The following is a 13678-nucleotide window of genomic DNA, read 5'->3' on the forward strand; positions in this document are numbered from 1 at the left end:
AGCATCGCACTGAGCCCGATGCTGACCTCTGCAGATGAATCCGCGACACGAGCCGGTCGTCTCTTTTACACATTTATTTTGAAACAGCACAAAAGTGTATGGCATTTCAGCAAGCAGACCACGACCATGGAAAAGAAAATGACATGAAAGTTTCCACTACTGAGCTATATAAATATGATATGACATATAAAAAGATACAAACAGAAAACCAAAGAAATCCACTCATAGGCCTCCAATAAAGTGACAGTGAAGGCTGTTTTTTAAACATATAAAAGAAATGTGAGTACAGCAAGCACTGTTGATTTAAAAAAAAAAAAAAAAAGAAACATTTGTTTTCAAACACATTAAGACAACACGACCCCCACGTTCTCCCTCTGCTTTGTAATTACAATGTATAGCTAACTCTGAGAGGGGATTCTTGTTTTCTTTTGGACTTCAAATTGTTTTGAAAAAAAGGGAACAGTACAAGTACAAATACTATACGTATTCACATTATCATAGCAAGTTACTAAAACCAGAACCATTTCTTTTAGTGTAATTATATGTATTTACATGGCAAAACTCGTACACGTATACTACTGACAGGAAGCCTTACCTCTCTTCTTCTAGCTTAACGAGTAACAACATCACACATTAGTCACACTACACGGGTTACCACCTCCAGTAACCTCGCCTCCTAATGAAACGCCTCCAGAGATTCTCATCTCATGTCTCTGTTGCAGGTAAATCACACCATGTCTCGTAACATTTGATGCAATCGACTCACATACACCAACAGCAGTAATGTGTTTCATATAAATAAATATTATAGCAACATAAAACTCAGTGTCAAATTCCCCGTGCCCACAAACGATCCCCTTCATGCTTCAGGATGTCTCGGCACGATGAGTTTTTCCAGCTCCCACGGGCTGGAAAAACTGATCTAATTGCCAGAAAAACAAAAACAAACAAACAAAAAAAACGAGGACATGAAAAACGATGCGAAGTACAAAATATCTGCAGTACAGCTGTGAGGAGTACAGTGGGAGGTGCTATGTATCTACGTATGTGCTACAGTAACAAACAGGCAGGTGGCTACAGTCGGTGAAGAGTGAGTGCTCGAAATGGACACAGTATGGCTGATATACAGTATAAATGCTTTACTCTGGGGGGGAATGGTCCACACAAGAGTCCATCACAGGTGACGAGTTCATTTTAAGTGATCAAACATGCAGATACAATCGCACAGAAGAGGTGCCACAGAGGGAAACTGTTTGTGGTGGCTTAAAAAAGAAAAGAAAAGAAGTATACGACGACTGCACAGGAGCAGCTGTGTTTCATCAACATTCATATTCTACAGTATCGCCCTCCTCAGCCGTGACCCCTCGGGAGATTATCCGTCAGCTTCAGACGACCCCGCCCCCCTCTTCTACTGGGGCTTGTCCGTCTTGTGTGCCGTGAGGAAGGCCATGCCGTGGGTCCTGAAGTGGGTGTTGAGGTCCGTGGCCTTGTCGAATCGCCGGCCGCACACCTTGCAGCCCAGGTTTCCGTCTCCGTCCTCGCCCTGTGCCTGAGGAGAACCGGCAGCGGGAGAGCCATCTGGAGAGCCTTGGGCGCGAGGGGTCCCGCGTTCCGCGTCGCTCTGGGTGTCCCGCACTCGGTGAGTGATGAAACGGTGTCTGCTGAGAGAGCCGGCCGATGCAAAGCAGACTCCGCACTGCAGGCACTGGAAGGAGGCGGTGTCGCCCCGATGCTGGGGGATGTGGCGCTGAAACTCGGCCCCGTCTTCTGTAGTGAACCCGCAGGGGACACAGCGGAAAACGTTATCTTCCTCCTCTGCCTCACTGGGTCCCACTGATGTTGACGCCATGGATGCCCTGGTTCTCTTTGCGGGACCGCCGCCATCCTCTGTGTTGGTTTCGTCCTCGTCTCCCGCTCTGGCCGCAGGAGGACCGACCTCACCGTCTTGCTCCGAGGAGCTCCCCGGTCCTTCTCCCCCTGTGGCTGCACGCTTCCTGGTCATAGGGGGACCCTGAGAAAAAGGGAGAGCAGAGGCTAAGCAGCTGTGGAGACGATACACGAACAGAGCCTGCCCCAAGAACCTTTACTCACCTGTCCATCTGTGTTTCTGTGATGGAGTCGAATGTGTTTGTCCATTAAGAACCGACTGCCAAATGTACGTTTGCCTTCTGTACAATATCTGAGGAGTAATAATAAAGCAGCTCTATTAGTGACTGATAACAGATAAAGAAAAAAAAGACCATGATCTACACTGAAGACATTTTAAAAAGGCATCAAGTGGTCAGTGCCCTCTGCTGCACAAGCAGTGTAATGGTGCCATTCTTTTTTTAAACTTCTGCCAAGTTGATGTCAGCTTGGTATGGATTTCCATCTACGGTCACACCTTACAAGCACTGGCTTCAATCAGAAGACTTTAAATTACACACCTTTAACTGGGTTGTTTCAGACAGCGGATGAATTGAAAATAAGGATATTCTTACAAAGCTACTCTATTTAGTGCTCCAGGATAAAAACTATTGACTGACCTTGGAGGTCATCTGTGTACAATGAACTCATTGTCATGTTCAAGAAACCAGTTTGAGTTAGTTAATTCCACATCCCTATGTGCCCGCCACCGTCTTTTACAATTTAAGGTTGTGCATAGGTTCCATCTCTCCAAAGTCAAGCTATCGCGCATGTATCCGAATGTGGACCCCTCTTATGATAAGCGTGGGAGTGCAGAGGCTTCCCTTATCCATATGTTCTGGACGTGCCCTAGCCTTGAAGGATTCTGGCGAGATATATTTCAAACCGTGTCCCTATTTCTTGGATACCACATGAATCTTAATCCATTAGTTGCGCTTTTTGTCACCACTGGCAGGCTGATGCACGGTTGACCTCGTCACAGCATTGCACGCTCCCTTGTAGCTAGACGTGCGATCCTACTAAGATGGACGGGCGCCCCTTTGCCCAATCATGCTCAATGGCTGAGGGACCTTATGTACTATCTGAACCTTGAAAAGAACCGTTATGCGATTAGTAATAACAACAGTAAATTTTACAAGGTGTGGGGGCAATTCCTGAAATACTTTTCCAGCCTTCAGGTTGTGAACCCGACTTCCAGCATTACTCAGTAAATCCTCCCCCCTGTTTGTTTTTTTTTAGTTATTTGTGTGTTTTTTTATTTTCTTCTGCTTTGTCCTGTTGTATTTGTGATGGTTTTTTTTGTTTGTTTGTTTTTGGGGTTTTTTTCCTACCTGTCCAGAGGGATGGGGCTACTAAGTGGTATGGGTAGGGAGTAAACTGATAAAAGCAATTACAAGATAGGTGAGTGTGTCATTAATCTGCATTCTATTATTTCAGTTCAATCAATCATTGTTAAACCTACTTGTTGTTTAACAATTCTGTGTGTATCTGTCTTTCTTTGTTGCTTCAATTTAATAAAAATATCTTTGAGAAAAAAAGAAACCAGTTTGAGACGATTTGAGTTTTATGACATGGCACATGAATCCTGCTGGAAGCAGCCGTCAGAAGACAATGCGATCATAAAGGGATGGATATGGTCAGCAACAACACTCAGGTAGGCTGTGATGTTTAAATGATGCTCAGTTGGTACCAAGAGGTCCAAGTGTGTCACACCCTCATGCCATTAGCAGCCAGAACCACCGATCCAAAGGCATGTAGGATCAATACTTTTATGCCGACAATCAGGCAACAATTTTCTAATCTTTTACTGTCTAATTTTGGTGAGGATTTGGTGGGAACTGTAGTGTCAGTTGCCAGTTCTTAGCTGACAGGTGTGGTTTTCTGCTGCTGTAGATCGTCTGCTTCAAGTTTTGACATGCTGCATGTTCAGAGATGCTCTTCTGAATACCTTGATTGTAGAAGATGCTCAGGTCATCTTTACCATGTCTGCATTTTAAATGCAAAATTACCAAGCACTTGAACGGCTGTACCTAATAAAGTGGCCAGTGAGTGTGTATTACATTTAATCATACAAATTATAATTGCTGTAGGTTTATATTTGAGATTTACTCGTGTCTATATGCTACCCATAAACAGTGTCTGTACTGAAAGTGTAAGTTACTCACTGGCAATGGAAGACTCTTTTGTTGCCCTCATGAATGACACGCTCGTGACGTCTCAGGCTGGAGGATGTGCTGAATGTGCCTCCACAGATACGACAGGGAAACTTTGGAGATAACATCACACATAAAGACATTGAGAGAAGATTTAAAAAAAAAAAAAAAAAAAAAAAGGATACTGAAACTTGGTCTTCCTACCAAAAGGAGTGGCTCTTTCCCTACTTCACTATCCACAATATGCTAAGCTAACAGAAACTAGATTTCGTGCACTTCTGTGTTAATAACATCTGTTCCTTTCCTTCCTGTGATCAACATTATCTGTCACACCTTGCCGTGCTCCATCTTCACGTGACTCAGATAGTCTTCGTTGTCCGTGAACGTGTTCTGACACTGAGGGCAGGTCCACTCGGTTGGAGCGCTTGGATGACTGCTGCCTCCTGTGGTAGTGGAGTGACTCCCTGGAGCCTCGTAGTCCTCATCGGCATCATCGTCATCGTCCTCTTCTTCCTCTTCTTCCTCCTCCTCCTGCTCCCGACCCCAGTCCTCTCCATCAGAGTTATCAGGCTTTCCAGAGGATTTTGACTTGAGGCCAGAGGGACCAGATGCGTTGGCTGGAGCTGAGGTGGGGTTAGCGCCATCGGTCTGAGACTCCTGTTTGGCGGACGGGCCTCTGTGAGCGGTCTGAGCGGGACGACAGGAAATTGTATGAGAAGAGAACAGAAAGGCAAACGGAGAAAATCGTCATCTTGAAGCTGTTCTTTGAATAAATACGATTATTTCGACTACAAACAAGTTCTAATGTCTCTATTGCTAAACTTTTGTACTTGGTATAGAACTTAGGACGAGGTCACCGGAGGGGTACCTCGCTAAGGCCGATCCAAGAATTACTGTCTGCCTTATTTGACGCCGCATTCATTGTAGAAAGCAACGAATGGGCAACACATAAAGGCAAAGGACTAACACATCATGTGCTGTGACATTCTGTATGTACCCACCTTAATATGCTCCATCATGGAGCCTTTTTGGGCGTAGAGCTTGGTGCAGTCAGGACACTTGAACACATGCACTTTTTGCTTAGCTAAATGAGTATCAAAATGCATGTACAGCAAAGGTTTTTGGGTAAAAACTGTATCACACATCACACATTTGTAGATCATTCTGCAAAAGGAGAAGAAGAATTCAATGGTTAGGGATCAACTTAGAGAATTTTCCTAAACAGTCTGAAAATATTTCTCTGTGGAAACGTTGAAAAGCAGCACACGTACTTGGCCTGTCCTCCGGTGAGCGTTGGGTGCTGGGTGCTGATGTGGCTCTGGGCGCTGGGGGAAGACTTGAAGGCCATGGGGCAGCTCGGGCACTTGTGGAAGACCTCGCAGTGAGCAGTCTGAATGTGGGACTTGATGGAGTTTAACCCTCCGAACACGACCTGGCAGCTCGAGCACCTTGGTTAAGAATAATGAGAATAATCAATAACAGGGATAAAATAAAAAATAATAAAAAAAAATATGTTTAAGTGTCATAAAGATTAAATGCGTTGTTTTTCAATTAAACCCATGGATGGAATTGTGTCTCAGGACTCTTTGGATGATTGAAATCAATCTTGGACACCTATGATCATTAGTTTGCCAGGTGAGCCCAATTAAAGGAAAAACTACACAAGAAGGATGTTCCACATTATTAAGCTGACCACCATTTTCAAGCAATATAGGAAGGAAAAATTATCTCTCTGTTGCTGAAAAGCGTGAAATAGTTGAATGCCTTGGACACGTAATGAAAACCTTGGATATTTCACAAAAACTTAAGCGTGATCACCATAATGTTAAGAGATTTGTGGGTGAGTCAGAGCACACATGGGTCCGTGCAGATAAAAGCACAATGATGAAGGTTTCTGCCAGACAAATACATCAGATTAGGAGAGCAGCTGCGAAAAGGCCATTACAAAGCAGCAAGCAGATAATTGAAGCTGCTGGTGCCTCTGGAGCCCTGCGAACATCAAGGTGTAGGATCCTCCAGAGACTTGCAGTTGTGCATAAACCTTATATTTGGCCACCCCTAACCAATGCTCACAAGCAGAAACGGCTGCAATGGGACCAGAACTACAAGAAGACTAATTTTCAAACAGTCCTGTTCACTGATGAGTGCAACCCTGGATGGTCCAGATGGATGCAGTGGTGGATGGTTCTTGGACAGCCACCATGTTCCAACAAGGCTGCAACATCAGCAAGGACATGGTGGAGTCATGTTTTGAGCCAGAATCACGGGGAGAGAGCTCCTTGGCCTCTTTAGGGTCCCTGAAAGTGTGAAAATGACCTCTGCAAAGTATGTTGAATTTCTGACTGACCACTTTCTTCCATGGTAGAAAGAGAAGAACTGTGCCTTCTGCCAGGGCTGCTCAATTAATCGAATTTTAATCTAAATTACGATCTGGGCTTTCAACGATCATTAAAAATGACTGAGCCGATTATTAGTACCTTACTCGCTGCTCCGTGTGGTAAAACGAGCGCACCTCTCTGCGATTCAAACACGCGTCACAACAATTAAGAGGACCCGAGGGAAGCTCGGAAAGCTAAGCAGAAGTTATTTGGAGAGGATAATGGGTGCTGAAGAAAGAATGCTGTTGGTTGAAAAGAGAGGTAAAACGACTTCAGTGGTGTGGAAACATTATGGGTTTGCGGAGTCAGACGTGGATCAAGTAGACATAGTGTGTAAACTTTGCTACGGTGTCGTAGCTGCACCACAGAGCAACACTACAAAGTTATTCAATCATTTGAAGACCGCTCACGAAGCGACATACGATCAAACAATGAAGGAGCAGCAACTTTAGTTGACATACCTCAATGTCAGTTTGATGCAATTGTGCATTGTGTGGCTACACAGCTTGCCTTGATGTTTGGTTATTTGTATGCATAAAGATTATGCAGTATTTTGAAGTTCACTAAACATAGATGTTTACATTTTTCATTTATTTTTTATATTGCAAACATTTGCACTGTTATCAGTATTTGCACACTATTTTATATTATTTTTTGACAACCTTTAAAGCCATTATTCAATACATTGTTACTGTTATATAAATATCGTCAAATAATCGAGATCTCAATTTCAGTGAAAATAATCGTGATTATCATTTTTGCCATAATCGAGAAGCCCTACCTTCTGCAATAAAATCATCTTCATGCAAGACAAGGCACCATCTCATGCTACAAGGAATACCTCTGCATCATTGGCTGCTATAGCCATAAAAGGAGAGAAACTCATGGTGTGGCCCCCATTCCTCCCTGACCTCAATCCTATTGAGAACCTTTGGAGCATCCTCAAACAAAAAAAATATCAGGGTGGGAGGCAGTTCACATCCAAACAGCAGCTCTGAGAGGCTATTCTGACATCCTGCAAAGACATTCAAGTAGAAACTTTCCAAAAACTCACAAGTTCCATGGATGCAAGAACTGTAAAACTGCTATCAAATAAAGGGTCCTATGCTAATATGTAACTTGACCCGTTAAGATGTTTTTGATTGAAATAGCTTTGATTTCAGTAAAATTAATTGACTAATGCTGCAAATTCAACAAATTACCATTTTCAATTCTCTACAACCTATAAAATGTTTTGAAACTGTGTGCGTAATAATTTGGAACAGTGCATTTTAAGTTTTATATTTTTGAAAAACATACTGTTTTCATTGGGAGTTTTGTTGAGTAACATTTGAATTATACTCTTATGCTGACTGACATTTGAATCGGCTATTTAGGAAAATCAGAGAAAAATATCATTTGCATAATAATTTGGTGCGCGGTGTATATATATCAAAATACGTTTCCTTTGTTTGCAGCAGTATGCGACTTAGCTAAAAGACAATAACCAAAAAGCTTCTTCACTTTCAACTTTCTGTTTTGTGTTGCTTTGCACATTGCCTTCTAAAGCTTTTATTGCACTATAGTAACATCACAGCTTGAAATCAAACTGATTCAAAATATCTGCGCTTCACCTTTAATCATCTGCTCCACTCTGTGTGCACGCAGAGTGAAAATGAGAGCAGAGCAAGACGAGAAATGAGTGAAGCTATATATGATAGCAAAGACGGCAAAGAGTACAATACAGTTGAGCTGTAATGAAACGCGTGCAATAAAACACGGTACATAAAATATAAATATTTACATTTTTTGTCTCATTAATCTGTCTGTCTGCAATTTACCCTTAAATCTGAAAAAAAAAGAAAACTGGCATGAAGGTGTCTATTTCGGCCTGAAGGTTCTTATCTATATCACATATTATGTTGCCTAGCAACCACTAAAATGCCCACTTGCAGTGTTTTGCTTCGGTAACACCTTAGAAAATTCTGGTTATAATTTTAATTTACAACAATACCATCCAATTTATATCAACAAAAGCTTAACTATACGTGTAATATTATGACACCTTTACAACATCTGGCAACCACCTAGCAACCGCTTGAAATAGCCTGTTTTTTTCTTGTCTTTTTGCACTTATAAAAGCTTATGAAAGCATGCTGTTGTTTTTCTTTCACAACAATAATAGCTCATTTAGATCCAAAATAGTTGGATTATACACAACATATTGTTATCGTGTTATCTATCTATAACATGTATCTATAATGCACCTTATAAAAGCATCAGGCCTAACAATATTGTAGCCTGTGCTTAAAAAGCCAGGTAAAAGACAGTAAAAATAAATTATAGAACTGTATGAATCTTTTCTTTTTGCAAATCCTCACAGTGAGAAATATATCTTATTAATTTAACACTGGGATCGGATTGGCAGATCCGCAAAGTTTCAATATAGGGAGTGAGAAGTTGGAAAGTGCTGTCACTTCATTGCAAGACGTTCTTAAGACTCCTGTTGTAGCTTCAGAAGCTTTTTCCGCTAGTCACTGCTCCAAACATCTGCTTTGAATCAGACGGACTGATTACGTGACGGATTTTATAGTTTATATTATTTTATTTTAATAATTCTTAGCTACATTTAAGCTGCCCATTAGCAAATGCCTCCCACAGAAGAAGTGGACATGATTTTCAAATACCTTTTGAACTGCCAGTTACTCAATTGGTCATGTCATATGTTAACCATGTTCGATAGCGTGTCCACACCTGTAGCCAATGCGTCTGGCAAAGTGCAAACAGGCCTCGTCCAGGTGGGTCTGGAAGCTGGCCTGCCGTGCGATTCCACCGCACTCGGGACAGACATGAGGCGCTCTGTGTTTATGGATCCTCTGGTGGGCAGACACGGCACACGAGTTAGGGAGCATCATGGGAGGCGAGCACTGTGTACATGTCTGAAAATGGGGAGAAAAAAGGAAAATGAAACAAAACAAAGTCATCATCACAACTTCATAACCAGCAGCACGAAACATACTGTTCACTCATCCCCAATACTCACTGAGTTAGGCGCAGCTCTGATCTGCTGGAAGTGGGTGACCAGCTCCGCTTTGCCAGAGAATTGTGTTTGGCACTCCGGACATTTGAAGTTATTGTACTGCAGCCCTTCAGCCTTCTTGCACGGCAGAGGCATCAGCGCTTGCGGGCCCTGAGGTGCTCGGCGGACGGATCGAGGCTGAGCTGCTGCTGCTGGAGATGAAGTGTCCTTCATTGGGCTGGAATTGGCAGAGATGTTGGGGCCTCCGGGTGTGGAGGAAGGAGAGGAGACTGGAGGAGAGGAGGACGAAGAGGAGAGCAGGCCTGGTCAGCCAAAAGGTGAAAAACAAGAGGAGATAAATGAAAAACGGTCAATGAGGATGAGTTACACATGAATGACATAGTTTTTAGTTCAAAATACATTTGCTTCTTTATTTTTTTTAAATAAAGAGATTAATATTTTAATGAGTGAATCATGGTTAGGTAACAAACAGCTCTTATTTCCTTAATATTTGTTGTTTATTCATTTTTTAAAAATCAACAAATGAAAAATACCTCTGGGCTTCCAGTGGACCTACTACGAGTTTTATTATTTTATGCCTGTTTCAGTGGTGGTGCTGATTACACACGGCAAAAGGCTTCAAATAATTGAGGTCAGTGTATATGCGAATAATCTCTATCAGCCAAAAGGTTCAGACTGCTCTAAACACTTTGCTTCAGATGCTTTTTTTCCCTACTCGTGGCTCTGTATGATGTCAAAGAGAGAAGATATCCCTAATATGGTCATTTAAGGTACCCAGCTGTGGATGTGACATGCCTGCTTGTCAAACCTGTTTACGAGGGAGAGCATGAGCAGAAAGTAGGCTTACGGAGAGGAGAACTAAAAGAGCTCCTTCTAGACAGAAGATTAACTGATTGGCTGCAGGCTCAGCATGAGATAAGTAAGGTTTGTTTCAAAATGTTAATCATGAAAAGCGACTCATAGATCTAGAAGATTAGTCTGATTGGTCCCCATTAATTCCAACAATTTTCTTTGAGATGATATCAACTAAATGATAAATAAAATATGATTAACTGATGATTAAAGTAAGTGTTGGCTGCACTTCTGCTTACCACCAATTGGCGTTATGTCTTGTTGTCCAATCATCTGCTCCACAGTGACAGGCCTCATGACCAGGTGCGAGCACTGCATGACCAGCCCTCGCTCCTTGTGCTCTCTGGCATGCAGCAGCAGGCTGCACTTATTGAAGAAGGCCAGCCTCTTTGCACAATGGTTGCAGGTCACTTCGATGCGGAGTGATCGTCTGTCATAGTGTCGTGCCAGGCTGCGCTCCAGCGCAAACGCGTCTCCGCACTCCAGGCAGCGGTAACCTGTTGCAGGGAGGGGAAGGCCCCACTCGGGTGGTGGCAGAGCAGAGAGGTCGGGCTTGTAGCTTGGCAAAAGGTTTTTACTGTTCAGAATTTTGTTAAAAGCCTCCACCAGGCTCGACTGGCTCCGGGAGATGACGGCCCCCGTGCTGTTGACGATGGAGGCGGGTTTGTTCGGCTGGAGGCCGCTGCCTATGATGGTGCCGCTTCCTCCATTTGCCGTTTTGTTAGTGGTCGTACGTACGCTGATCCCACTCGCAGCAACTGAGAACTTCGGGGAGGAGGCTGCAACGGGGGTGACAGGCAAGGCGGCCGATTTAGTGATGCTTACAGCGGTGGCGGAAACCTTGGCCTTGTCAGACGCAGCCATTTTGTTTTGGACCTTTGTGGCGGCAGCTAGCATGACGCTGCTGGCTGCGAGTGTAGAGACAGGCAGAGCATTTAGAGCACTTACTTTCTGCGAAGTTGTTGTCATGTGACCAGGGGAAGACTCAGGTTTTTGGGCCTTGTTTCCTAAAACCTTACGTTCCCCAGCTTGAGCTTTAGGGTCCACACCTTTCCCTGCAGCACCACCTTTAGGCGCCACCCGTGTCACGGTTCTGGTGATTCCACCTGTGGAGGTTTTAATAGTTTTGATTCTGACTTTGAGGGGTCTGGATGGTGTTCCAGAAGCAGCAGGTGTTGCATCACCTGTGTCCCCCGCGTCAGTGGACACGGGTTTAGTTTTACCATCGTCCACCTCCATATTTTCCTCACCCGTTTTCGTGTTTTCTCCCTTGTCAGCTTTACCATCAACAACCCTGTCTATGCCGTTTCCCACCTCCATCTCTTCCTCCTCCTCTTTAGGTTCCCGCAGTTCAGAAGGAGGTGGGGTGGAGGCCACTGCAGGGCTGGAGCACCTTTTAGTTGTGACTTGAGCCGTTGATTTTGGCATCTCAGGTTCAGGACTCTCTGGTGAGTCTCTCTCTTCGATCACGTGTTCTGGATGCCTGTCCTCCACCTGGGGACTCTCTGTTGAGCCTAACGGGGGAGCTGATGAAGTCAAAGATGCCCCCGAAGGAGTGTCCCCAGGTTTGGGCTGAGATGCAGTAGAGGATGAGGGCTGTGCCGAGACTGAGTCAGACTTATAACGTCGGCTCAGCTGAGTGCAAGTCGGAGAGTCCGGGCTCTCCTGGATTACCAGGGGGCTTCCCAAATCTGGGTCAGAATCTTCCTCCTCCACCTGCTGGTGTTGAAATTCAGCAGGACCACCCTTGGGAGCTCCGTTAAAAGGCTGCGATGAGCGTAGAGGGTGTGATGAGGGTGCAGAAGGTGGAGTTGAAAGCAGGGGCTTGGAAGGTGGAAAGAAAGGCGAGGCTAGTCCCACGGGCCCACCAGCACCCAGAGGAGGGGACCCAGCTGACAGAGACGAAGATGAAGGTAATGAAGCTTTCACGCCGTCTGCTCTCTCTTGGCCCGTATCCTGCTGCTGCTGCTGGTGCTGCTGCTGTAGCAGCTGCATCTTTCGGGCTCGACCCACAGGATCTCCAGACCCCTGTGCCACAAGTGGTTTAAGTCTGTTGAAAATGTTACCACCCTGCTTGTGAGACTTGGCCGTACTAGCTCCTGCTGATTCTGAAGACACTTTGGGTGTATTTACCAACCATGGTGCACCATTAGGCTGAGCCTGGCTGAGTGGAAGTGGCGTAGAGACGCCAGAAGTCCCGAAACCATTGTGGTTGAGAGCTTCAGATTCAGCCAATCCAGGAGCGCACGCGCCAAGTCTAGGGCCCACATCCACCCCTGTGATCACATCAATAGTGTCCTGGTCTGCATCTACCTCCCCTCCATCCACCGTCTCGATACGCACTTTATTCTTCACAATCACACTCACGATTGAGGTGTCTGCCTGGGGGTCCGAGGGGCTTGGCGCTCTCATGGATGACCCAACGCTTTCTGGCTTCCCCAGAGGTGCACCTGCAGCTCCGTGCGGTCCCTCTGCCTCATCTGGGGCAGACTGGATGGCCTCTTTGGCATCTATGTCAGGAATGTCAAACGCTGCCAACAGGTCATCAAAATCTGGGGTCTTCATGTCCCCCATACCGGGATTACCTCCTGTAAAAACAAGACACAAAGCATGACTCTACATCCTACTACATAACCCTACATGCAAAAACTCTACTATAAAATGACAGTTATATTGTGTTTATATTTCCATGATAACCTGAAACAACAGACATGCACCTCCCTGTGATACACAAACAGGCTCCACTCGCTAGCTAGCTCGGATGCTGCATTAGCCAGCTAGCACGCTAGCGGCGGCGCTTCTGCTCCCCAAACCGCTCTCTCCGGTGGCAGGTTCAAAAATATTCCACTATGAATGGGAAACACTCGTCACTCCATCGTGCTTTTACCGCATGCAGGGCCCTGCAATAGTGACCATTTAAGAGGCGGTACCACCGACAGAGCGTTTTTGTAGCAGCGACCACGGTTATTTTTGAGCTACTACACTTGAGGCTGGCTAGCTGGCCGCTGAGCTCCAGCCAAGACAGAGAGAGACAGATAGAGAGAGGGGTCATTTAGCTAACGAGCTAGCGTTCGCCATTTAAAAGGCAACAGAGCGCTTCGCTGAGGTTTGGTGTGACAGCAGCGGCCACCCGGTGACAGCAGGCTCGACGAAATCACAGAAAACGGTGGCCGGGATGGGGATTTTCCTTTAATATTTCATGTATTTTTTGATTTGTTTACCTGGATGTGCGATTCCCGACTATCCTAGCTTGCTTTCAGCTGAAAATGCTGCGCTTCCCGTCACATGACTCAGCACATCCTATCAGCCTGTGATAGCGCTGGAAAAATGCACGGGAGGATGCTGAGAGCGACACGTATGTTTATTTCTGC

The 13678-nt window shown here is 44.9% G+C and overlaps 1 protein-coding gene and 1 non-coding gene across 3 annotated transcripts; both read right to left on the bottom strand.

Moving 5' to 3' along the window:
* Positions 1 to 59: 59 nt before the first annotated feature.
* Positions 60 to 13635, bottom strand: znf687b (zinc finger protein 687b). 2 transcript variants are annotated; one of them, XM_085263154.1, is made up of 10 exons: positions 13529 to 13635; positions 10547 to 12895; positions 9459 to 9724; positions 9170 to 9354; positions 5330 to 5506; positions 5060 to 5222; positions 4392 to 4745; positions 4071 to 4171; positions 2092 to 2179; positions 60 to 2011 (listed from the first exon to the last, which is right to left on the bottom strand). In XM_085263154.1, exons 2-10 carry the CDS (start codon positions 12879 to 12881, stop codon positions 1409 to 1411), a joined length of 4272 nt encoding a protein of 1423 aa, XP_085119280.1. In that variant the 5' UTR covers positions 12882 to 12895; positions 13529 to 13635; the 3' UTR covers positions 60 to 1408. The 2 variants fall into 2 exon arrangements, with proteins under 2 accessions (XP_085119280.1, XP_085119279.1); XM_085263153.1 differs by having other exon boundaries at positions 9459 to 9757.
* Positions 4881 to 5015, bottom strand: LOC146549150 (small nucleolar RNA SNORA13). The gene has a single exon (XR_014890575.1). It is a non-coding gene; the product is annotated as a small nucleolar RNA SNORA13 (small nucleolar RNA).
* Positions 13636 to 13678: the final 43 nt, after the last annotated feature.

Source organism: Mchenga conophoros, linkage group LG22 (assembly GCF_057382185.1).
Source record: "Mchenga conophoros isolate Kocher_MC1m ecotype Shallow Benthic linkage group LG22, M_conophoros_male_GT1.1, whole genome shotgun sequence".
NCBI lineage: Eukaryota > Metazoa > Chordata > Actinopteri > Cichliformes > Cichlidae > Mchenga > Mchenga conophoros.

Coding starts and splice junctions, on each gene's coding strand:
- znf687b (XM_085263153.1), bottom strand. CDS start 12,881: ATGGGGGACATGAAGACCCCAGATTTTGATGACCTGTTGGCAGCGTTT. Junction 5,507..9,169: donor GCCAGACGCATTGGCTACAG/GTGTGGACACGC, acceptor TTCTTAACCAAG/GTGCTCGAGCTGCCAGGTCG. Junction 4,746..5,059: donor CCATGATGGAGCATATTAAG/GTGGGTACATAC, acceptor CGTCCCGCTCAG/ACCGCTCACAGAGGCCCGTC.